Genomic DNA, 20,964 nt, shown 5'->3' with positions numbered 1-20,964 from the left:
GCTGAGTGAGTACACTGCAGCGCAGTTATAGATCTCGCAATAGAAAATCAAAAATGTTGAAGTTAGTGAATAACACCGCTTGCTATCGGCTTTCTTTTCCTCGTTCTTCGGGACCATGACGCCAGTCTGACTGGCTTCCAACTCTTTCTCTCTAGGCTTGAGTCATTAGTGAGTGGTGGATGTGGTCATGTTGAGGATAGAAACACACTTCTCATTGATGAAGTAGTTGGTATATAGCTGATGAGCTCGGATTTTGGGGGATCGGAAATCCCCTGCGAGGTTTGGGGCGCAACCGACGCCCGGGGGATAAGCATGGTTGGTTGGTAAGTAGTAGTAAGCCTCCTGGATGAGGGGAGAGGATGTGTGTGGCAGTGAAGATGAGATGACGGCCTCCTGTCAGCAGCCAAGAATTCCGCGGATTAATCATTTTGAACTACTATAAAACTAGTACTGGCTAGTGATTCGGATCTGAACTCTAGGCTCAATGGTATGCTGGTATTACAGTTGCATTCTCCAGTCTTAAAGCATGATGAGTACATTCAGCTTCCGCCTCGGTCATCCTATAATAGAACATAGACCGAAAGAATAATGGAAAATCGAGCACAGGATCATAACAAATGAGACTTCTTTTGATGGCCATGGTCACAAAACATAAAGTCAGACAGACAAAAAAAAAAGCAAGGAGTATAAGATAACTGAAACTAGGATATAGGCAAAAGTACAACGCCATCGCTATGCAAAATCCATTCAACTGGTGTTTCTCCTCAATGCCTCATGCGTTTCCACCCGGATATCAAATAGTAAATCGTCAATTTCTTTGAGCGAATTCCGGTCCAACTTGGCCAGTTTCATGTCGCTCAAGACTTTGCGGAGGGAGTCCGTGATCTCCGCCTCTGTGATCTCTGGCTCCTTCTGACTTTCGGTCTGAGTTGTGCGGGATACCGCTCGCATCTTTTCCCCCTCTTCCATTTCCTTCTCTTCAGACGGGGTCTTCTCGAAGATGGGTTCGGTCACTGGCGCGTCTTCCATCTGAACATCGTCAGGAGCCGTTTGTTGGGACTCGGGCACCGGCTCATCCATCGGCTCGTCGAGCTGAGCTTCTGTCGTAGGCTGTACTGAGCTGTCTGGTTCTGGGAGTTGCTCAGTTGGTTTATCTTCTACAGTGGTCTTGGGCTCCTTTTCATCCTTGACAGTTTGATCTACCACATCTTTGGTAGGAGTCTCGTGCTGGAGCTCAGCCTCTTCTTGGATGCTGTCTTTGGCCTTGTCCTTGGTCGACTTGCGAGAACGACTGGGTCGTGGTGACTTCTTCGGAAGCGGGCTCTCCTCAGGGATAGCGGGCGCGGCCTGTCCGCTGAGACGAGAAGATCTTCGTTTCTGAGAGCTTTCTTGCGTGTCCTGGACCTTGGTCTTTCCGCTATCTGTACTAGCTGCTTGCTCGGCGGGCTTGCTCGTGCCGATGATATCACTCTTAGAGTCGGTCTTCCGTCGCTTTGGCGCCGATTCGGCAGGGGATGATTCGACATCCTGTGACGCGTTAATCGGTCTCTTGGACCGAGTAGCGCGGCCTCCCTCGACATCTGCAACAGAGGGTGTCTTTGTGAGTCTTGAAGAGCGACGCCGTTCTTTGCCCGAAGGTGTAGATTGGTCTGCCTCGCGTTTTCGTTTCTTATTCGCGCCCTGCTCCGGAGCCGTTGCAGCATATTCTATACTTGCCGCGTCGTCCAGATCTACAGCGAGCTCTAGATCCTGCTCCAACTGAGACGCAACCTGGGTCTCCATGTCATCGCTGCATGAGTCCGCTATGTAGTCGCAGCCATCTATTTGTTGACTTTCGCTGTCTTTCGGTTGCTCAGCACTGGCCTGGTGCTCGAGAGAAGCTGGCTCGATGATAGGTTCCTCAGTAGCACCAGAATCAGTTGTAGGACCTCGAGGATCTTCGGAGTCATGAGGACCAATCTTTGACAAATCTTTCGGCTGGTTGACTTCAGTGGAGCGATCTTTGTCTTCTGGCAGTTTGCCTGTTGACGAACGGAGACGCTTTATCAGTGGCTCCTCTAAATCAACCGTCATGCTTTCACCAGTCGGCTCCGGTTGCCTGGACTGAGCACTCATTGCTTTCTTCTGCCTCGACGAGCGCCGGGCCCTCCTCTTCGATCTTCTGTTCTTGCTCGACGTAGTGTTCGCTGATCCTGGTGCGTTCATGTTTCCTGTGTTACTTTGAGGATCGGGGCTGGTCGATTTCGGCTTTGGAGGGGAGGACTGAAGTTCGTTTTCTATGGCAGAATCTTCTGCTGCTGGAGTAGACAGCGACTGAGGTATCTCCGGTTCGCTCAATTGCGTTCGGCTTCGAGTACCCGGCGTAGGGGAAGAACCGAGAAACCCGTACTCGTTGTCAGTTGCGACAGGTGGTAGGGTAGGGGTTTGTGGAGTACCGGCGTCGGCATCCGCGTTGCGCAGGTCGCGCAAGTGCGGGGGCGTCATGAAACCGAGTTCTCTTGGAGTATTCGTCGGAGGTGAAGACGAACGCAGGCTCTCGATGATCGAAAACAACTCGCTACGTTTTCTAGGATCTCCAGAGCCCGTTGGGAGGGGGATCGGATGATCCGTGGCCATATCCGGATCAGAATCATCGTCAGCTTGGGATACTTGGACTGCTGAAGGCCCGGTCTGCTTCTCCGAAGACGAGGGCATGGCTTTACGCTCAGACCCTCCCGTTATGGGCGACGAGTTCAGTCCCAATGTGAATGGATCATCAAGAATGAAAGCAATGCGAGATTTGACCGATGTATCGACTGGAATGACCTTGGCATCTTGTGCGTCTTGACGACCGGCCTGTGCCTCGAACTAATAAGTCTTAGAAGGGCAAGCATAAACTTTACATCGGAACACGTACCTGTGAAATTTGACAATGACCTCGCGGCTGCTGAAGCTTCATCTGGAGTTCAATATCCTGTAGCGCGCGAGATATTGTCTCGGTGCAGGGTACGGACTCTTGTGATCCAAATGAACAACGCCAGAAATCAAGGAATCGTTTTGTTACTGAGGCATGTGTGGACTTAAGACCCGAACAGATTATAGGCTCGAACTTTTGTACAAAAAAGGCGTCGTGAGGTTCTGCTGCTTGCAAGATGTTCAAGACAGCCGACGACAGCGCGCGACACTAATTCTGAGTTAGTATGTAGCATAAGCCCCTTGCTTCGCACACTTACAGCAGTAAGGATTCTGCTTTCCACGCCACTCTCAGCGTTAATCTTGCGCTCCCCGTCTTTGAGGTAAAACGCAAGGGACTGCTGGAGGTGTGTGAGCATTGCTGTACGGAAAGTAGGTACACCAGATCCCAATAGAGACGTCAGGCACTCAATGAAATCGGCAATCCCGTTCGGTTCGACAGGATCGAAGCTTTCGTAAGATTGGCGAAGTGTTTTATCCACCAGTTCAAATAGCTTGTGAGGGAAGGTCGTTTCATGGGTTCCTTTTACCGTCTCCGCCTCGTGACAGTAAGGAATTGAAAGCGAGAGTCTCAGGAGTGACGCTGAGGGGGTGCAGGTATTCCGAGTCCCTTGTTCTATGATAGAACCGGCGAGGGGCTCCACAGCCATCGTGGCAATTGCCCGATCGCCCTTTTCGGTTCTCACGACGCGGATTAGAGAATCGACAAGCGGATTCCAGACTTCGAACACGTCGGAAAACTTTAGCCCGGCAGACAGAATATTAACGATGTTTTCGTAATCGCGACAAACTGAGCCGTCACGTTCGCGAGCTGTCTCCATTGGGAAAGAGGATAGAGAGCTTGCAGACAGCTGTGCCACAGACTTCCATACGGTTTCAGCTAGTCTGTCATCGCCAACATGAGCAGCTGCGTCGAATACATGTATATCAGCGCACTGGCTAAGGAATTCTAGACGTGAGCTCCTTGATAGCTTGTCGCTGCATGTCGCTTCCAGAACACGGGTAACGAGGCGCGTATATGACGGGGAAGGCCCCGAATGGCCAGGTAGCTCACTGATAAATCGGAGGAAGTGCAAGATGGGACTGTCTAGACTCGTATTCGCCTTTTGATGACGATGTGTAGGCGTTGTAGCAGCCTGGAAAGTCTCATCGGCTGTCTTCAAGAGTAGTTTCTCGGTAAACCGTGCACTACCAAGACTGTAGATCATGGTGGTGGAAAGAAAGCTAAACCGGTCATAGAAGGCATCCGCTGAATCCTTTTCGATAGCCGCATTGAGCGATGAGGGCCCAGCGTTCCAGAGGCGCTGAAGGAGGCCAAGCACGTGTGCTACAGCTTGCATCGATTCTGGCGTAGGTGTAATCTCCTTGCTCGACGCATGTGACAAGGCCTTGGACAAACCAATCCATGCCGTAGCAATATTCGATCGTTCAATATCGGGGTTCCAAACGGAGGACTTGAAGATTTCCTCAAACACGCTCAAGACTGATGTTATCCTCGACCGAATCCACCTACTATCAATGGACGGCAACTCTTCAAGGTCCAGCTTGTTGCTCTCGTTGACCTTGTTCTCTAACCACACCTTCGCTTGCGGGCTCCAGAGCATATTGGACAGCACGTGGGCCACTCTGTCGCTGAGGCTAGGCACAGACGAAAATATACTCGAAGCCGGTGAAACGACATATTCTTCCCAGACGACATCAAGATGCTGAAAAGATGCCGAGGGACGAAAGGCGTAATAGAGAAGATTATAATAACTGCACAAGGCTAGCTGACTGGGTTGTTTGTCTTGCTTCTTCCGATCAAACTGAGAGACGATGGGCTTGCTCAACATCCGTAACAACGAAGGGCTTGTTGTGTCGCTGGGACCGACGACATAGACGAACCGATTCCAACCGACAATAGCTTGCGCCTTGATCGCAGAATCGCTGCAATTGAAGCATCTCTGTAGCACAAGAACCCATTCCTTGAAATGCTCCCACTGATCGACGTTGAACTTTTTGCTGCGTAGAAGTAGAATAATCACACTCCATATCTGAGGTATGTGGACGCCGCAATCAGCAAGGGCCATCATGCGCGTCATTCGCTCGCAAACTTCCGTCACAAGCTTCCTGCGCTCATCGAGAGGCCTGCTGAAGACCTCACGGACGCATTTGGACAAGGTTGGGTTGGGTCCACACGCTATAGCGGTCTGAAAGCCCACCGAGATAGCCTTGATTCTGATATCTTTGACATGGTGTAGCAAGCCGGAAATGAGATGATCCATCCACAGAGATGCATTTGAGACAAAGATCATCTTGGATTGGTTGAGAACACGCAGATAGATGCTTAAACGCTGGGACACAATTGCGCTTCCAGTGACGCGATTAGTCAATTCATGGAGAACCGTCAAAATGCGTAATATTCGCGTATTTGTCATGACCTTGGCGTTGAAGTTCTGGGTTGACAATACGGACAAGTAGTGAGTTACCACAGACTTTGGCATCTTCACATCTTGAAGACAGTTGACGGAGTGATCGACGAGAAAGGTCTTGAAGTCATCTGGCAGACGCGCAGAGATCTCGCTATGCCATACCAGAGCAACAGCCAACTTGAGAGCCTGGATCACGAGGTTGGTATGTAGCGGTCCGCCGGTTGTCAAGTCTCGGCTAACGTCCCGTTGTATGAACTGAGTGATCAAGCCCAACCTCGCTATAATTTCTTGATCACCAGGCAGATTGTCATATGCTCTCAGGGCCCCGAAGAACTGCATATAAGCGTCCAGCCTTGAACTAACAGCCTCTCCAGCGAGCTGTTGTAGAATCGACTCTAAAAGCATGGCGAAGGAAATGGGAGCTTGAGGTTCAGCAGACGGCGAATTGGCAGCAGAGTGAGATGTGGTCGGTTTGAGGATAGACTTTGTAGGTTTGCATTCGTTCGAGGGAGGCAGGGACTTCAGGTCAGATTTGGACTTCGCGGCGGAATTGGTAAACGAAGGAGGTTTGATGTATCTTGTCCATGGCGAGAAGTTCACGCGCTTGGATTGTCGACTTGACGGAGCGCCAGTTGAGCCATTGACGGAAAAAGGAGAGTCGCGAGGTGTGTGTACAACTACCGGAGAATCTTCAGTTCGATCATTTTCAGACAGCATACGAGATGATGTCCTAGGTGGAGTAGGCGGACGAGCAGACAGAGGACCGAGAATCTCCACCATATTTCACAAGATCGGACGACAAAAAGAACGGGGACAAGAATGAGAGAGAGAGAAGGAACATCGCGATACAGCCTAGCTAGAAACCACGCTGTCCATGACCCAGACCGAAGCTGTCGACAAGCACAAGCAAGGATAGAAGCCCTGGTGAAAGTAGGATAGCCGTGCCAGTTTGATCCTACCGGGGCCGCGCCAAGCCACGCAACTCAAAAAGACGCGCCTGTGGCTGAGCCACGCGTAAAGTGGCAGCGCCGCGTTTGATGCCCGAGGCAGTAAGGCACTCAGGCACCACGGAGAAGCCTTCGGAGATGAACCGGAGTTGGTCACCCCCCATTCTTAGTTATTATCTTCAATTTTCTTCTCTTACCCCCATTCAGGTGGTTGTTTTCGAACCCAGAACGAGTCTTCAATGTAAGTTTGGTCTACTTAAATACTGACTAATAACTGTATACATTGGCATCTGTCCGTCTCATCAACCTTGTGTCTAATACCATTGCTGCAAGTACAGACTGCGGAGATACTGTGCAGCCGCTTAGTGCTATCCGGTGGGGTTGTGCTTTATTGCGCTGCGGATCTCTATTCATCAGCGCAACATTAGCTCCTATCCTTATCCGTTGCGCTGCTCTCAGCACCAGAATTCACCATAACCCATCAGTGAAGGAAGATACCTCAAATCATCCGATAGCCTCTTACTCTCGTTTTCGCCTCTCCAACTATTCTGCTTTTAATTGCGGATACCCGCTTTCGCTGCGACTTGATCAAGCCCAATCCAAGTGGGACTTACTGGACAGACTAGTAGGGGTTCACCGCGCCCCGTAAGACGGCTATTCCAAGCCAGCAGTTGCCCCTTGACACACACTTCACTTCCGGCGCATAGAACTGCGCTAAAGCAAAAGTCGACCATGGATTTCCGGCCGCTCCAAGGCCAAGGTATGTGCAAGCCACTTCATTGTATGGATTGCAATTAACAAGCTCCTAGAGAAGTTGCAGCGAGTCACTAAATTACTGGACTCTCTCAAAACGGACCTCGAGGCGAAGTCTCTCACTTCGAAGGGTAAGTTAACAGGGAATGTAAACTGTATCGATCTGACCTCGTCACCTGCGTGCCTTAGAACGCGTGCAGACACTCCTGGAGTTGAGGCAACACGGGACTAACCCCAATCATGCCTATCCTATCTACTCTAAAGAGGGGATTGAATTATTAGCCAGATATGGTGTTGACGGGGATTCCCCGGATGTGCGACGTGCCGCTCTACGCTGCGTCGCGAATGCCCTCCTCTTAGATGGATCGATGCGCCAGCTTTTCGTGGACACAGGCTACGGAGGTAAATTAGCTGAGAGGCTCAAGGTATGCCCATTCACTGTGTCTGCCAGCTCGGGCAGAAGTTGACCTTCAGCTAGTGTGATTCCTCAGAGGATGAGATGGTGATCAGTCGGATCCTGTTCCTGTCTACCTATGACACCACTATGGATTTTGACAATCTTATCAGACACCACTCTCTGGGTGAAAATGTCAACTATGTAAGCCAATGCGTATCTTGCCTAAGCATAAGTATGATAATGTTAATCGAATACAGCAAATTGTCCGACACGCTAAACAATTCCCCAAATCCGGCAAAAAGTCTCTGTCGCAGATGGACGAGTTGGCCCTTACTGATACCTTGAAACTCATCTTCAATGTTTCAAAAATTTATTCTGATCTGGCCGCGACATTCTCGGCTTCGATCCCTCACCTCTTCAAGATGATCAATCGCATCGATATCCCTCCAAAGCCTCTGGAAGGCCTCCTCAGCTATCTCCTTAACTGCCTATCCACTCTTGACTTGGAGAACAAGAAGGGCAAAGTCTTCGACAGTAGCCCTCTTTTCCCCACGTTCAATCAGAACTGCAATGTTGACAAGCTGATCAACATACTGGATCAAGCCGTGTCCGCATACGGTCCTGATGAGCTGGAGACCAAGGCTATACCCCTGTTCCATACGCTCGTGGTCATTCATGAGATGGCCCCAGACGGCCCCCGTAAATATATGCAATGGCTTCTCCTGCCCGAAGAAAATGATAGGAGCCGTCCCATTGGACAATCGGACACTCTCTCATCGAAGTTACTCAATCTGTCGACCACACCCTACCCTAATCTGAAGACCGCTATTTCCGAGCTTATGTTTGTGCTCTCCGGCAAAGACGCCGAGAACCTTACGAAGAACATCGGATATGGGTTCGCTGCTGGACTACTAGCTTCTCGCGGCATGGAAATTCCCAAGACGGCGGGCGAAGCATTTGCAACAAACCCGAACGGTTTCGATCCAGAAGTTAACCCTATTACTGGCCAGAAGTGGGCCGCAGAGAAGAAGGACGAGGGCCCTCCTATGACCAAGGAGGAGAAGGAAAGAGAGGCAGAGAGATTATTTGTGCTGTTTGAGCGGTAAGCCTCACCCTTCCTCTACTTGCTCGAGTGATTGCTAACTCTCGTAACAGAGCCAAGGCGAACGGCATTCTCCAGGTGGAAAATCCTGTCACGCGCGCCCTCCATGAAGGGCGGTTTGAAGAGTTGCCCGACTCCGATGATAGTGACTAGAGACAATCTTCTTCGTTTCCTTACATTGCTTATCCCTGTACCATAGTCGAATCTCTGTCCGCTGCCGATAAGAGATTTCATTTCTTTGTTCGATCCTGATGACTTCATACGTTCGGGAATCAGTACGTTACACTTGCTTGGATTGAAGTCTGTCCGTCGGAAGAGCATTGAGAGGCGTTCGCGTTCGTCCTCCATATTCTGGATCTTTCCAGTATGATCTAGCATCGCTGTGGATTGCTATTCAATTAATAAGCGGCAAGAGGCAGATTAGTTAGCCGGACATGGCATTTCTCAGACAGCGAGCAATCTAGATAGCAAAGTGAGTAGCTTCGCAGGCCGAAATAGATCATTTTATGTCGTAAATATCGTGCCATTCATGTACATAAACCCGACCGTACATACTCCAAAGTCTTGAATGCGTAGTGTTTTCTTAGAGATCTGTAAATGACGTACGGGCCCGAATCGCGAGCGGCGGGGTTGAAGGGCGGCGGCGCAAAAATCTCTCCGCCTGCCGGAAAAAAGAGTTGGGCGCGGGGCAACTCACTTTTCGATTTCTCCTCGACTACCCTGACTGTTAGCCAGCGAATAGAACATCTTTTCTACCTCTACGTTCTTCTTGTGATATTGTTTGCTTCTTGTGTTATTATTTATCGCCCACACAACCGCCAAGATGTCGAAGCCTTTTGATCCAGAGACGGCGGAGAACTTTGAGGATGTATGTCGCCTTTGCGCCCGGATCGCCTATTCAGAAACCCAACCAGGAATGCTGACTTTTGGTGCAGATGGAGAAGCAGTTTGCCGTTAAGGGTTGGTCCGGACATCTCTTTTTCGAACTCCTCTCATGACTCACGATTATGCAGCTGTTGAACATCTGATGACATATTGGTCGATTCTGGAGAAGGTCCCCGGCTCGCAACTCCGCCTGACGAAGATGGACGATGATATCCTTGAGTCTTTCCAGAAGGAATTCCCCGACTTTGACCCTGCCGAGACGCTCAACGAGGACAAGATGAAGAGCAAGGAGGGCAAGGAGAAGTGGCGTAACTGGATCAACCAGTATGAGAAGATTATCGAGGACTTCAACTTCGGAACCATGCTGCGTGCTAGCCCCAACGTCGAATACGACAGAGATACCACGATCTTTGGTAGGTGATACATGGCTGTGTGGCTTGTCTGGGGGGTGGAACGCCAGCTAACAGAAGGATAGCCATGCGTATGCAGTTTTACGCCATCGAGATCGCCAGGTGAGTCCTTTCGTTTGGATAAGCGCCGACAGCAATTGGATACTTATACATGGATTAGAAACCGTGCTGGTCTCAACGACTGGATCTACGAGCGCGCGCAGAAGGCTAAGAAATAAATCTGAAGCTGCGCTTCTTTTCTGGGCCGTGCAGGAACGACGGCTAGACGGAATGGTTCACCCGGGCCTTTACCGTATTTGATTTGCAAGCGTCTAGAGACTATGCAATGACTCGAGTCACTGGGTTCGACAGCCATCCTTTAGTACCTTGGCCCATAGGTCTCATCCGGGTGGTCCAGCATAGTGTATATGACCCTATAAAAGAGTGGGGATAGCCCCTCGACCGGGTACCCTAGGGTGCTACTACCGGAGTGGATACCTGTACATATACCGAGCTGAATCAATGCTTTGGAATGAAGTGATGGATAGAAAGACGCTTGGTTGACCCACTAAATTTTTTCTGTGTACCCGAGAACAATGGCAACGCAACCCATTGTTCTTTTCCTCTACAATATGCCCGCATAGGGAAAATGCTTAATATCTGACCAGACGGACTAATATGAAAACGAGCGTAGCTCTTTGTTACATTAACTTGCTAAGAAGTGCTTGGAAGCCTTTTGACTTGGGTGTTCATCGCCTGCTTATGTTCCTCTCTATATCACGCCCTAGATCATCATTTCTCTTACTCACCATTATGTCTCCTTACGCGGCATTTAATTATCGAAGCCGAAGGCCAAAAGCGCAACTGAAGATCTTCCACCTTGGTCAGCTTGTATAGTTCATAATGGCAGCCCTCCTTGCCGCCGCCAGGCGCTTCATCCATCGAAAGCCGAGGTGGATGTCGCTGTTCAGCTTCACAACAGCGAAACATTACCCAGTGCTCATAGGAGGATTTACATTTACTGCCGTCTCTAGTCTTTCGGTTCCCATATTCTCCGTAGTCTTGGGCGAGATCTTCAACACGTTCACATTATTCGGAGGAGGAAAGATTGCAAAACAGGACCTGACGCCACAGATCAGCACATTTGCCGTCCAGCTGGTTGGGCTAGGAGCAATCAATTGGGTCTGCAATAGTGTCTATTTCATTCTATTTGTGATATTCGGAGAATTGCAGGTTGCCAATGCTCGCACCAAGCTCTTCGAAAGGCTTTTACAGAAGAGTCAGGAGTGGTTCGAAACGCAGCCGGATGGCACAAGGGTCTTTCTATCTTCTCTCCAGGGGTATGTCGCACTCTTACGTGCCATTGCCTTCACTAATGTACTCTTCCAGACAGATCGATGATCTACAGAAAGCAACATCGCAGCCTCTCGGCCTCGCTTTGCAGTATATATTTCGAGCCATCTTCTCGCTAGCCCTAGCGTTTTTCACCTCCTGGAACCTTACTCTGGTCACTTTGGCGGGGATCCCCTTCCTTTCAGCCGCTCTCTCCTTCCTCTCCAGCAAGACGAACTCGTGTATGGAGACACAGAAGACAGAGCTGGGTCATTTATCGTTAATAGTCGACAATGCTACTTCATCAATTGACAGCGTCAAGTCTTTTAACGGGCAAGATACAGAGATGCGAAACTTCGTGATCAGTGTCGACAACGCCGCTTTACATTATCTCAAACGCGCACGCTTCACCTCTCTACAAATATCCATATTGCGGCTGATGACATTCGGAATGTTCGTCCAGGGCTTCTGGTATGGGAGCTCCCTGGCTACATCTGGAGAGCTCTCAGCAGGAGAAGTGCTCCGAACATTCTGGGCTTGTTTAGCAGCTGCCCAGTCAATGGAATTCCTCATGCCACAAATTGTCGTCCTAGCGAAAGGAAAGGATGCAGCCCTTTCCTTGGCCCACATCCTGAGCTCTGAGTCGGAGGATGCTGTTCGAGGGGAGGGGAGGGGTTCCATTTATCCGAAGTTTTGCGAAGGCGACATCGAAGTCAGCAATGTAAGTGCAATGGTTACCCGTGGAACGATTGCGTTGGTACATCGAACTTATAATGTGTCTATAAGGTCTCCTTTGCTTATCCAGCGCAACCGAACAGACCGGTCTTGAACACGACAAGTTTCTTCTTTCCCGCCGGCGAGACAAGCTTTGTTATCGGTAGAAGCGGATCTGGAAAGAGTACGCTTGGACAGCTACTCACACGCTTCTACTTACCGGTATCTGGAGATATTCTGATAGACGGCGTCCCCATCCAGTCGTTGAGCATCGACTGGGTAAGGAACAACATTACTCTGCTAGAGCAGCGAAGTGTATTATTCAACGAGTCTATTTTCATGAATGTCGCCTTTGGTAGCCGCAATTATGAAGGACTCAGCAAGGTGGACGTACGTGAATGTATCGATCTTGCAAGGTTACAAAGCACAATAGACGATCTACCCAAAGGAATCGACACTTGTGTGGGTCATGGTGGTGATTTCCTAAGTGGTGGTCAGAAGCAAAGGGTAGCGATTGCAAGGGCACGGTTAAGGGATACGCCTATATTGATAATGGATGAGCCTACAAGTGCACTTGATGCCACCAACCGCGTCGAGATAACGAAAGCTATCCGGGAATGGCGTCGAGGGAAAACGACGATCATTATCACGCATGATATGTCGCAAATAATGGATCATGACTTTGCCTACATCATGGATCAAGGTTCGGTTATTCAAGCTGGCTACAGACATGAACTGGAGGAGAGTAATACGTGTTTTGCTACCTCGAAAAAGCTCTCCCGTGATGAAAGCGAGCATGCTGATGCCCACAGTGCTTCTGATCGATGCTCCAGTGCTTCTTCAAAATCTTCGATCGAGAGTACACGCAGTCCAAGCCCTGATTCATTTTCTCGACACAACGAGCTTGCACAGCATTCATATGCTATTCACGGCTACAAAACAAGCTTACAGAGTATTCGTCAATCTGCAGACACTCAAAGGGTCGGACCACGTCGTGAGTCGATTGGGATGCAGATGTTTGAGCTCAATACTGTCCATGTCAATAATACGAATTTCCAGACCAACCGGTTTAGGCAGAGTATACTTCCTGCGAATGATGTTGTCAATGAGATCAACAGGGCCAGGTCGAAGCACCGAAGCAAGCGGCTATTGAAGAATGCAGCACACCTCGCGCCGCAAGAACGCATGTCGTTGGGACAGATTATGCTGACCATACTTCCTAACTTGACTCGGGGTCAAAAACTGCTTCTTTTGCTTGGATGTTTCAGCACCCTGGGCCACTCGATGGCTACTCCGCTGTTTTCTTATTGCCTGTCGAAGCTCCTCGAGACGTTCTACAACAAGCAAGCCAAGGCCTCGACATGGTCACTAATAGTTCTGGGAATAGCCATAGGTGACGGTGTTATATCGTTTCTGATGCATTATCTTCTAGAGCTATGTGGCCAGGCGTGGGTTGATCGCCTCCGTAAAAGAGGCTTCCATCATATTCTTGACCAGCCACGAAAATGGTTTGAAGAAGCCGGAAATGAACCTTCCCAACTCACCACGTCCCTCAACCACAGTGCTGAGGAGATGCGAAATCTGGTCGGTCATTTCGGTGGCTATGTCCTAGTGGCGACTTCAGTCACTGTGGTTGCTATTATATGGTGCATGGCTGTTTGTTGGAAACTGACCCTTGTGGCAGTGGCTTGCGGACCAGTCATTTACGCCATCACCAGAGGCCTCGAAAGGACAACCGGGATATGGGAAAGACGTTGTACCGGGGTCAGAACGACAGCGTCTGAGATATTCATCGAGACGTTCTCGCAAATCCGCACCGTCCGCACATTGACACTTGAGCCTTACTTCCACAAGAAGCATATGAAGGCCTCAGCACTGTGTATGGTTCTTGGAGTTAAGAAAGCTGTTTATACTGGCTTTCTCTTTGGATTAGTAGAGTGCATGATCATTTTCGTCAGCAGTAAGCAACCGGTATATGAGAAACCTATGCTTGCAGAGCTAAACTGTGCAGGCCTAATCTTTTACTACGGAGCTGTTCTCGTATCGTCGCTTGAGTTTACCGTCACCAGCCTCATGACTGTATTCTCTGTCCTTCTCTTCAGCATTGGCTACGCGACCACAGTACTTTCATGGAGTGAGCTACCTACCTATCAACGACTACCTACAGCCACTGCTAACACCCTCTAGTCCCTCAGATCAGCGTTTCCCATATAATGGCAAACCAAGTCCTACGCCTCGCACACCTGCCACAAGGCGCATCCCACGAACACCGCGGCAATCTGAAGATAACCACAGCTGCGCCAGTGAAGATCAAGAACCTGAACTTCCGCTATCCATCCCGTCCTGACGCACACGTTCTGCGCGATGTATCCATCAACATACCCCGAAACCAATGCACAGCAATCGTAGGACGGTCAGGCTCAGGCAAATCAACTATAGCATCACTGCTCCTCAGCCTATACGAAGCCCCCACTTCCCAAGACAGGATGCCCCCAATATCCCTCAACGGAATCGACATCCAACGTATACACACACCAACCCTCCGCTCCCTAATCTCCATAGTCTCCCAACGACCATCCATCTTCCCCGGCACAGTCGCAGACAACATCAGCTACGGTCTCGAAGACGACTCCCCTCTCCGCACAATGTTCCACATCCGCGCCGCAGCAGAAGCAGCCGGGATCGACGAGTTCATCACATCCCTGCCAAAAGGCTATTTCACCATGATAGGGGACGGCGGGACCGGCATGTCCGGAGGACAAGCACAAAGGCTGGTAATCGCACGGGCGCTCATCCGACAGCCACAGCTTCTTATCCTGGACGAAGCCACATCTAGCCTCGATCCCAACAACGCAAAGATCATTCGAAGGACCGTGCAGAGACTGGTCGCGACAAGGCTAGGCCTTACCGTCCTGATCATTACGCACGCAAGGGATATGATGGAGATTGCGGATAATATAATTGTGATTGACAAGGGTCGCGTTGTGGAGGCGGGGAAGTATAAGCTGCTTGCGAGACAGCAGGGTGGGAAATTAAGGGCCTTGATTGAGGATCCGGACTCCGATGCGGATGAACCGGGTATATGAAAGAGCAGAAAACCAAAACTCCCCCACAACAATTAATGCAGAATAAGCAGGAATCAATAAGACACCTTCGCAAACTGCTTCTGAAACCACCCAATCGCCTGATCCTCCGCTTCCTCAGCCTGCACCCTCACATCCTTGACCATCACATCGGCGCGAACACAAAACCCATGCCCAGCCCCGTAGTAGACCTTCACCTCCCCCACTTCCTCTCCCAGTGCTTTCTCAATCTGCTTGATTTGCGGCATTTTCAACATGTTGTCCAGCTCCGCCACCGCAAAGCTCACGGGGATCTTGATCTTCTCGATATCCCCTGGGATCTTCAGGTTGCTGGGATGGCCGGTGAAACCGGCATCAATCAAGGGTTTGCCGTTTACTTTGTCAGCTTCTTCGCCGTGCGCTAGGTAGACGGTGTGTAACCCGCCCCAGCAGAACCCTGCAGCTGCGATGGGGAGGTTGGCGCCTTCGTTGCGGCGCACGGCGGTGAAGAATGCCTTGACGGTGGGCCAGGAGGTGTTGAATTTGTTGTGGTACATGAAGGGGATCATGGCGTAGGCGGCGCAGGCGACATGGTATCTTTATTGTAGAGATTACTTTATGAGCTGTGAGCAAGAGTCGGAGGTGAGGTGAACTCACGGTTTCTTAATCCAGTCCAGGATAGATGATGTCTTGAATACTGAAGATAGGGTCTTCAAACTCCATACGGGAGCGGCATGTCCTGGTTATCCAACATATATATTGGTATAGCTCTTTCGCAATGCCGTTTTCCATAGTTCCAACCCCTGATGAGTCACAAGCGACAAGTAGTAAACATACCATTCATGAATTCAGGCAAATAAACCTTATACCCTCCCTTATCGGCATAATGATCCGCTAAGATGCGATTATTGACAAACTCCCACCCAAACGCATCCGGAATGATGACGATGATTCCCTTGATTGGGTTTTCCGTGGACGTTGGCTCCGTCACATATGCATCCAGGCCATGCAAGGTGGTGACTGTTCCTCTGGGCGTAGCGTCCTCGTTCACGTGGCCGCTGAAGCAGTCGGGACAGGACATGATGATATGTCTATGTGACTTAGCGGGTGAAGTATTCGATCTATAATGGTCTTTCTTGACAAGACTGGGATAGTGTTGAGTGAGACAATGGCCAAAATCAACCTGCCGAAAAAGATAAGCTTTGGAAAGAGCGGGGGGACTGATGCTTATGTTGTTTGCTGTCAGTTGATGTGGCAGGCTAAGTTCGAGGATCCATGGCATGGCTGGGTGAGCTTGGGCAGCTTCGGCATTGCCGGAGGTAAAATGGGTTAAGTCCGGGATAGTGTGTAGAACGGAAGAATGGATACGGTTGGCTCATTTATTATCTCCGATATAATCTCCGATGGGATTGGATAGATTAGCACTGCTTGAATTGGTGGCCTGATTCAAGGTGCGAAGTGGCTGTGCAGGTACTATGAATGGAGGGTACTTGGTTGGGGTCATCCTTGAGTTGGTGGAGTTTCGTACGCTCCGAGATTCAATGGTTGGTGCGGGATGAGATAGGATTGGATTGGGGTTGCCGGGATAACTTGTGTATTTGGTAGCTGGGGGCCTGAGCGGATATTGTAAGACTTTAACAAGGCTTTACGGCTTGTTGAAGTATAAATGGCTTTCGTAGGCAGGATAGTTGATTGATATCGTGCTGCATGATTATTGGACTACGAAATGATAAGCATATGTACAGGTATACAAGGTTAGCTTTAAGAGAGATGTATTTAGGTATCGTTGCTGGAATTACTCACTCTTGAACTTCTGTTCAACTCTTTTGTCCTACGCCTCCTTCTCCAAGAGTTTCTGATATGCGATACGGCCCGCATTCCTTCTCCAAGAAAAGGCATGATTATCTGAGGTTCGTCAAGATTAGATGTGCAAAATAGCGGACGTATAAAGCCGCTGGAAGATTGTGAAAGATGAATAGATGGGCCGGAGAGAGCCAATGTATGCTACATGATCCCTTTTGCTCACATGCTATTCATGATGTCCGAGAGTAGCAGCGAGCTCTGCTTCGATGCCGTCATTGCAATCTACTCGGACTTTAGGGCGTCCATGAATTATCTCCGAACTTTTCGTACTCAGATGGCACTTAGTACTAGTTGATCGACGCCAAAACATTCAAGCCAATAGAAGGCTCTATTTATCTTAATTGGCACAGAGCAGGCCCACCTCAAGTCCACCAGACGAGTTACATTCCAGTCATAAGCAAGAAGCATGCTGCTCTAATGAAGGTCTTTTGGAGGGATAACAAAAAGCCCCCGACCAACTCCTTCTCGAAGACTTATTTCGATATTGTTTTCACCACAGAGAGTGAGGCTCGTTGGAACACAGTCTCCAAGGTCGTGGACTGCGTGTATTGAAAATAAAACGATTTTCATGGAATTGAGATCGTCTGGCATACAACTCAACCAATGAGTACCACGATGTATGCTAGTCGGTATCGTTCCTTTCGAACTGTTGGGTTTCAATTGAAAGCAGCCGGTTTGCTAAAGAGCTAATTTGTAGGTTCCCTCTCTGGTGGACCAGATGAGAGGCCAAACCCATATAAGTCCGGGATTGATACGTCCAGACAGTACTCTTGGAGCCATTCATAGGTCCTGCCTCGCAGGTAAATTTCTCACCTCCGTTACCCGGCATGAATTGTCACCAATTCTGTATGGGAAATAAAGGATACATGGCTTTGCACCGAGTGCTAGCAGTGACGGTGATGCGGACGTTGAAGCTACCGTATAGCCAGACTTCAACATTTGGCATCTGACAGGTATAGAGATTAAGTTAAGGTGATGTGCGACAACACCTTTGATTCAGCTCAGTGTGCATTGAGATCAGCAAAGAATTAATTCCGTTTCTCATAGTAAGACAGTCGACGAAGAATGTTGTGCTTCTCCTTCGCAGAAGCATAGATTGTATTTCCCGCTGAAGGAACCGTCGTGCTTTCGGGATAATGAGCAATAACAGGAAGTTTGTTGCTTTGATAGCGAGATCAGCTATCTAGACTACATCTCTACTGTGTAGATGAGAAGTGGGTCAGGATTAAGGAGGAGACTCCATAATATACTACTTTGTAACTAGTCTCCAAAGTAATAATGACCCGGGAGGACTTTCTTCCGATGGGGTAGTGGCAGCCCCATCCCTGGAGGTGCTCAGTGGCCCTGGCCATGATAAGTGAGCTTAATTTTCCTTGGGCAATAAACTGACTGAACTTAAAGCTAGATAGAGAGATGTCTGGAGCAGATCAACTGAGAGAAATCCCAAACCCTGATTCGACACCCAACCAGAAAATCACCAGCGAAGGAACGTGTTCTAAAAATGGCACGCGCCGGTGGTTCGGAAAGGAAAAACCGGCAGCATCAATTGGATTGCGCCTCTCGTTTCACAATGAAATCGTCTTTAATTAGTCGGGAGGGTGCGATGGAGTCCTTTTTAATTTGTATACAGTCTCTGTTGATGCGTAGTCGTGTCGTGTCACGATCAAATTGACCTCCTGAGTCTGGAAGCGTCCAAGGGTCGTACTTCTGATCAGTCACTTCTGCTGGCTGGGGAAAAATCCATTCGCTATTTTATCTCCGCCAGCGACCCAGCCACTCCCTCGTCGGCATCAGCATCAGCATCATCACCAGTCAATCAGCGCCAATCTCTGGCCTTCCCCTCTTGCCATTCGACGACCGCTTGCAGGCTTGTCTTGGAATGATGAGCATCGTCATTCTCTGACACCAGTTAGCCGCTGAAATCTTGCCGCGGTCCTGCTCGTATTCTTTCCTGGTCCTTTCTCCCAGCCATCACAGCTTGAGGCCATGGATTCGCGCATGTCTCTTCTCGTCCATAATCTACCATCCTATCCATTATCACTGGCTCTATCTCTAGCTATTCTTGTTGAACTCTGTCCCAGTCTATGGTCTGATTCGTAATATCTTATCAAATCTTCCTCGGGCCACTTCTGCAGCCTATCTTGCTTTTTTTCTATTCATACCACCGAATACAAACCTTCGCTATTCATCCGCCAGTTCCGCAGCGTTCCCGGTTAGGCTACCATTTCCAGTTCGCCTCCGATCCGGGTTTTCCACCCTCTTTTCGCCTGGGATAACACCTCCTATCGTCGACTTTCTAGCCGGTCTGCATGCTTAGGGGCTATAGATCTGGGCTCATTCCCGATCGCCCGGAATCCACAGCATGCACATTCCAGCCAACTTCCGCCAATTTGACATCCGTCAGGATGGTCCGGGCAACATTATTAACAATCCCAACAACAACAATAACACCGATGGCAGCCAGGATGAAAACCACGCCTCCGGCAATGATAACTCGAGCAGGAACAATATCATTATAATAGTGAGTGTCTTCGTTCTTCCCTTTTCCAGCAATCACTAATACATCTTTTCCCTCTAATTGCAGTGCGTCGCTTGCATCATCTTCGCCGTGGCGTCCGCTTTAATGACCTATTTCGTCTTACGTACCCTCCGTCGCATGAATTGTCGCCCGAAATATCTGCCTGGGAAATTCCTGAAGGACAAATGGAATAGGTGGAACGTGGGCGTCTCATACGGACAGGTCCCGGGGTCGAATAATCAAAATGCGAACACCACCAGAGACACACCCGCCGAAGGAGGTTCGGAAATGCGATCTACCACCCCCGCCGCCAATAACACTAGCAATGTTCGACGGGATACATCGGTTCGCTCGGTCATCACCCTCCCCGCCTACTCGCCCAGTCCCAAGCCAACGGAGCAGGTCATTGCTCGAGAAGGGGAGCGAGCAGGCATGGATATGGTTGTCGAGTTCCCTGAAACAGCGGAAGAAGAGGAATCCCGCCGAGAAGAATTGATGGAGTCGTTGTATCAAATCCGCTTGCAACGGCGAGAGGAGCTGGCCGACCGTGAATGGCGGCGACAGGAGCGCCGAGAGGCTCGTGCTCGCGGGGACTATATTCGTCTTGAAGAACTTCGGCAGGAGAGTCGAGCCCGCGCGAGAAGTAGCGCGTCTGCCAACGGGAGTGCCTCAAACCTCAGCGCGGCTTTGGCGGAATCTCGGAATCGTGGTCGCGACAGGCGTATCTCCAGTGTCTCGTATGCAGAACTGGGCCACGTGCGGCATGATGGGTCTCGTATCAGAGCCACGTCACCCGATTCGGACCGTCGTCCTCTTCTCACCGACGCATCAGCACCCGATCGATCCTCAGGGTCGATTCTCACGGGTGTTCATTCTCGAGGCGAGTCCTACTCGTCGTATCAGTCTGGGGCAACCAACGTTTCGGACGCAGATACTCTAACTCAGGTGCAATCACATGCAGCGTCTGCTCATTCGGCTGATCGCCCGTCAATAGCGGTTGACGAGGGTGATGTAGGTGAACTCAACATCCCGCCGCCTGAGTACGAAGTCTTGGAATGGGGAGAAGCGCCACCGTATACGAGCCCAGTCGCAGAGAGAAACGAGCATGCGCCGCAGCTCCGTGAATTGACCCCTCTGCCCACCATCCATATCGACGTGGCCAGCCCTATAAGCAACACTCCCACTACGCCCACGAATCCTCTGCGAGAAGAGGAGCGGGAAGAGCAACAATCCACCGAACAGCATACCACCGCTAATCAACCTATCAGCGAGGAACATGCCGGAGAAGAACACCCTGCTTCTCAATCAGCCGAAACCCACCTCTTGAGGGATGACACTCATAGTCACCAGTCCTCTTGATTTCTCTATCATCGATATTCCTTCCTAATAACTAGAAGACCTGACAAACTGGTCTACGTTTACGGCTGCCATCCCTTGCCCCTTCCGACCTCGCATTCCAATACCCGTTACGAGCATAAGCGTTTACGACCCTACATACTAGCATATAGGTTGTTTTAATTCCTCTCCGACTCCTGTCAATAGTTTTCTTTCCCCTGGACATTCTGTTTCCCAGCAAGGCGTTTGATTGAAGGCGAATCTATGGACGGCACATCTTGTTTACTCCCAGCCCACACCAGTC

At 49.9% G+C, this 20,964-nt stretch overlaps 6 protein-coding genes across 6 annotated transcripts; 4 read left to right on the top strand and 2 right to left on the bottom strand.

Moving 5' to 3' along the window:
* Window positions 1-477: 477 nt before the first annotated feature.
* BDQ94DRAFT_177016 (putative telomere length regulator protein (Rif1)) lies at window positions 478-6,143 on the bottom strand (the record flags this gene model as incomplete). Its single annotated transcript, XM_026772802.1, has 3 exons — window positions 478-2,847; window positions 2,897-3,163; window positions 3,213-6,143. The coding sequence occupies 3 exons, from the start codon at window positions 6,141-6,143 to the stop codon at window positions 748-750; spliced, it is 5,298 nt and encodes a 1,765-aa protein (XP_026632631.1). The 3' UTR covers window positions 478-747.
* A 747-nt stretch (window positions 6,144-6,890) lies between these two features.
* Window positions 6,891-9,444, top strand: BDQ94DRAFT_6987 (synembryn). Its single transcript, XM_026776337.1, has 6 exons — window positions 6,891-7,070; window positions 7,120-7,194; window positions 7,253-7,488; window positions 7,542-7,661; window positions 7,718-8,562; window positions 8,616-9,444. The coding sequence occupies exons 1-6, from the start codon at window positions 7,043-7,045 to the stop codon at window positions 8,713-8,715; spliced, it is 1,404 nt and encodes a 467-aa protein (XP_026632630.1). The 5' UTR covers window positions 6,891-7,042; the 3' UTR covers window positions 8,716-9,444.
* Window positions 9,259-10,614, top strand: BDQ94DRAFT_133349 (polysaccharide biosynthesis domain-containing protein). Its single transcript, XM_026764260.1, has 3 exons — window positions 9,259-9,860; window positions 9,923-9,959; window positions 10,018-10,614. Exons 1-3 carry the CDS (start codon window positions 9,557-9,559, stop codon window positions 10,073-10,075), a joined length of 399 nt encoding a protein of 132 aa, XP_026632629.1. The 5' UTR covers window positions 9,259-9,556; the 3' UTR covers window positions 10,076-10,614.
* Window positions 10,615-10,739: 125 nt separating this feature from the next.
* Window positions 10,740-14,968, top strand: BDQ94DRAFT_177014 (ABC transporter ATP-binding protein; the record flags this gene model as incomplete). Its single annotated transcript, XM_026772801.1, has 5 exons — window positions 10,740-11,176; window positions 11,226-11,889; window positions 11,955-13,842; window positions 13,894-14,016; window positions 14,070-14,968. 5 exons carry the CDS (start codon window positions 10,740-10,742, stop codon window positions 14,966-14,968), a joined length of 4,011 nt encoding a protein of 1,336 aa, XP_026632628.1.
* On the bottom strand, window positions 14,923-16,154 carry BDQ94DRAFT_133347 (dienelactone hydrolase family protein). The gene is made up of 3 exons (XM_026764259.1): window positions 15,782-16,154; window positions 15,602-15,683; window positions 14,923-15,541 (listed from the first exon to the last, which is right to left on the bottom strand). The coding sequence occupies exons 1-3, from the start codon at window positions 16,023-16,025 to the stop codon at window positions 15,022-15,024; spliced, it is 846 nt and encodes a 281-aa protein (XP_026632627.1). The 5' UTR covers window positions 16,026-16,154; the 3' UTR covers window positions 14,923-15,021.
* Window positions 16,155-18,783: 2,629 nt separating this feature from the next.
* On the top strand, window positions 18,784-20,804 carry BDQ94DRAFT_6961 (uncharacterized protein). Its single transcript, XM_026776330.1, has 2 exons — window positions 18,784-19,328; window positions 19,392-20,804. Exons 1-2 carry the CDS (start codon window positions 19,170-19,172, stop codon window positions 20,682-20,684), a joined length of 1,452 nt encoding a protein of 483 aa, XP_026632626.1. The 5' UTR covers window positions 18,784-19,169; the 3' UTR covers window positions 20,685-20,804.
* The last annotated feature ends 160 nt before the right edge of the window (window positions 20,805-20,964 follow it).

Source organism: Aspergillus welwitschiae (assembly GCF_003344945.1).
Source record: "Aspergillus welwitschiae strain CBS 139.54b unplaced genomic scaffold BDQ94scaffold_1, whole genome shotgun sequence".
Taxonomy (NCBI): domain Eukaryota; kingdom Fungi; phylum Ascomycota; class Eurotiomycetes; order Eurotiales; family Aspergillaceae; genus Aspergillus; species Aspergillus welwitschiae.
Note: the sequence above shows the minus strand (reverse complement) of the source record. Positions and strands in the feature narration are given on the sequence as shown.

What these genes read in the sequence shown, in the direction of transcription:
- BDQ94DRAFT_133349 (XM_026764260.1), top strand. Translation starts at nt 9,557, where the DNA reads ATGACTCACGATTATGCAGCTGTTGAACATCTGATGACATATTGGTCG. An exon ending in CAGAGATACCACGATCTTTG is followed by an intron (nt 9,861 to 9,922) that starts GTAGGTGATACA and finishes ACAGAAGGATAG; the next exon opens with CCATGCGTATGCAGTTTTAC. An exon ending in TACGCCATCGAGATCGCCAG is followed by an intron (nt 9,960 to 10,017) that starts GTGAGTCCTTTC and finishes TACATGGATTAG; the next exon opens with AAACCGTGCTGGTCTCAACG.
- BDQ94DRAFT_6961 (XM_026776330.1), top strand. Translation starts at nt 19,170, where the DNA reads ATGCACATTCCAGCCAACTTCCGCCAATTTGACATCCGTCAGGATGGT. An exon ending in GGAACAATATCATTATAATA is followed by an intron (nt 19,329 to 19,391) that starts GTGAGTGTCTTC and finishes CTCTAATTGCAG; the next exon opens with TGCGTCGCTTGCATCATCTT.
- BDQ94DRAFT_6987 (XM_026776337.1), top strand. Translation starts at nt 7,043, where the DNA reads ATGGATTTCCGGCCGCTCCAAGGCCAAG. An exon ending in CCGGCCGCTCCAAGGCCAAG is followed by an intron (nt 7,071 to 7,119) that starts GTATGTGCAAGC and finishes ACAAGCTCCTAG; the next exon opens with AGAAGTTGCAGCGAGTCACT. An exon ending in TTATTTGTGCTGTTTGAGCG is followed by an intron (nt 8,563 to 8,615) that starts GTAAGCCTCACC and finishes CTCTCGTAACAG; the next exon opens with AGCCAAGGCGAACGGCATTC.
- BDQ94DRAFT_133347 (XM_026764259.1), bottom strand. Translation starts at nt 16,025, where the DNA reads ATGTCCTGTCCCGACTGCTTCAGCGGCCACGTGAACGAGGACGCTACG. An exon ending in TTTGCCTGAATTCATGAATG is followed by an intron (nt 15,684 to 15,781) that starts GTATGTTTACTA and finishes TTGGATAACCAG; the next exon opens with GACATGCCGCTCCCGTATGG. An exon ending in CTGGACTGGATTAAGAAACC is followed by an intron (nt 15,542 to 15,601) that starts GTGAGTTCACCT and finishes TCTACAATAAAG; the next exon opens with ATACCATGTCGCCTGCGCCG.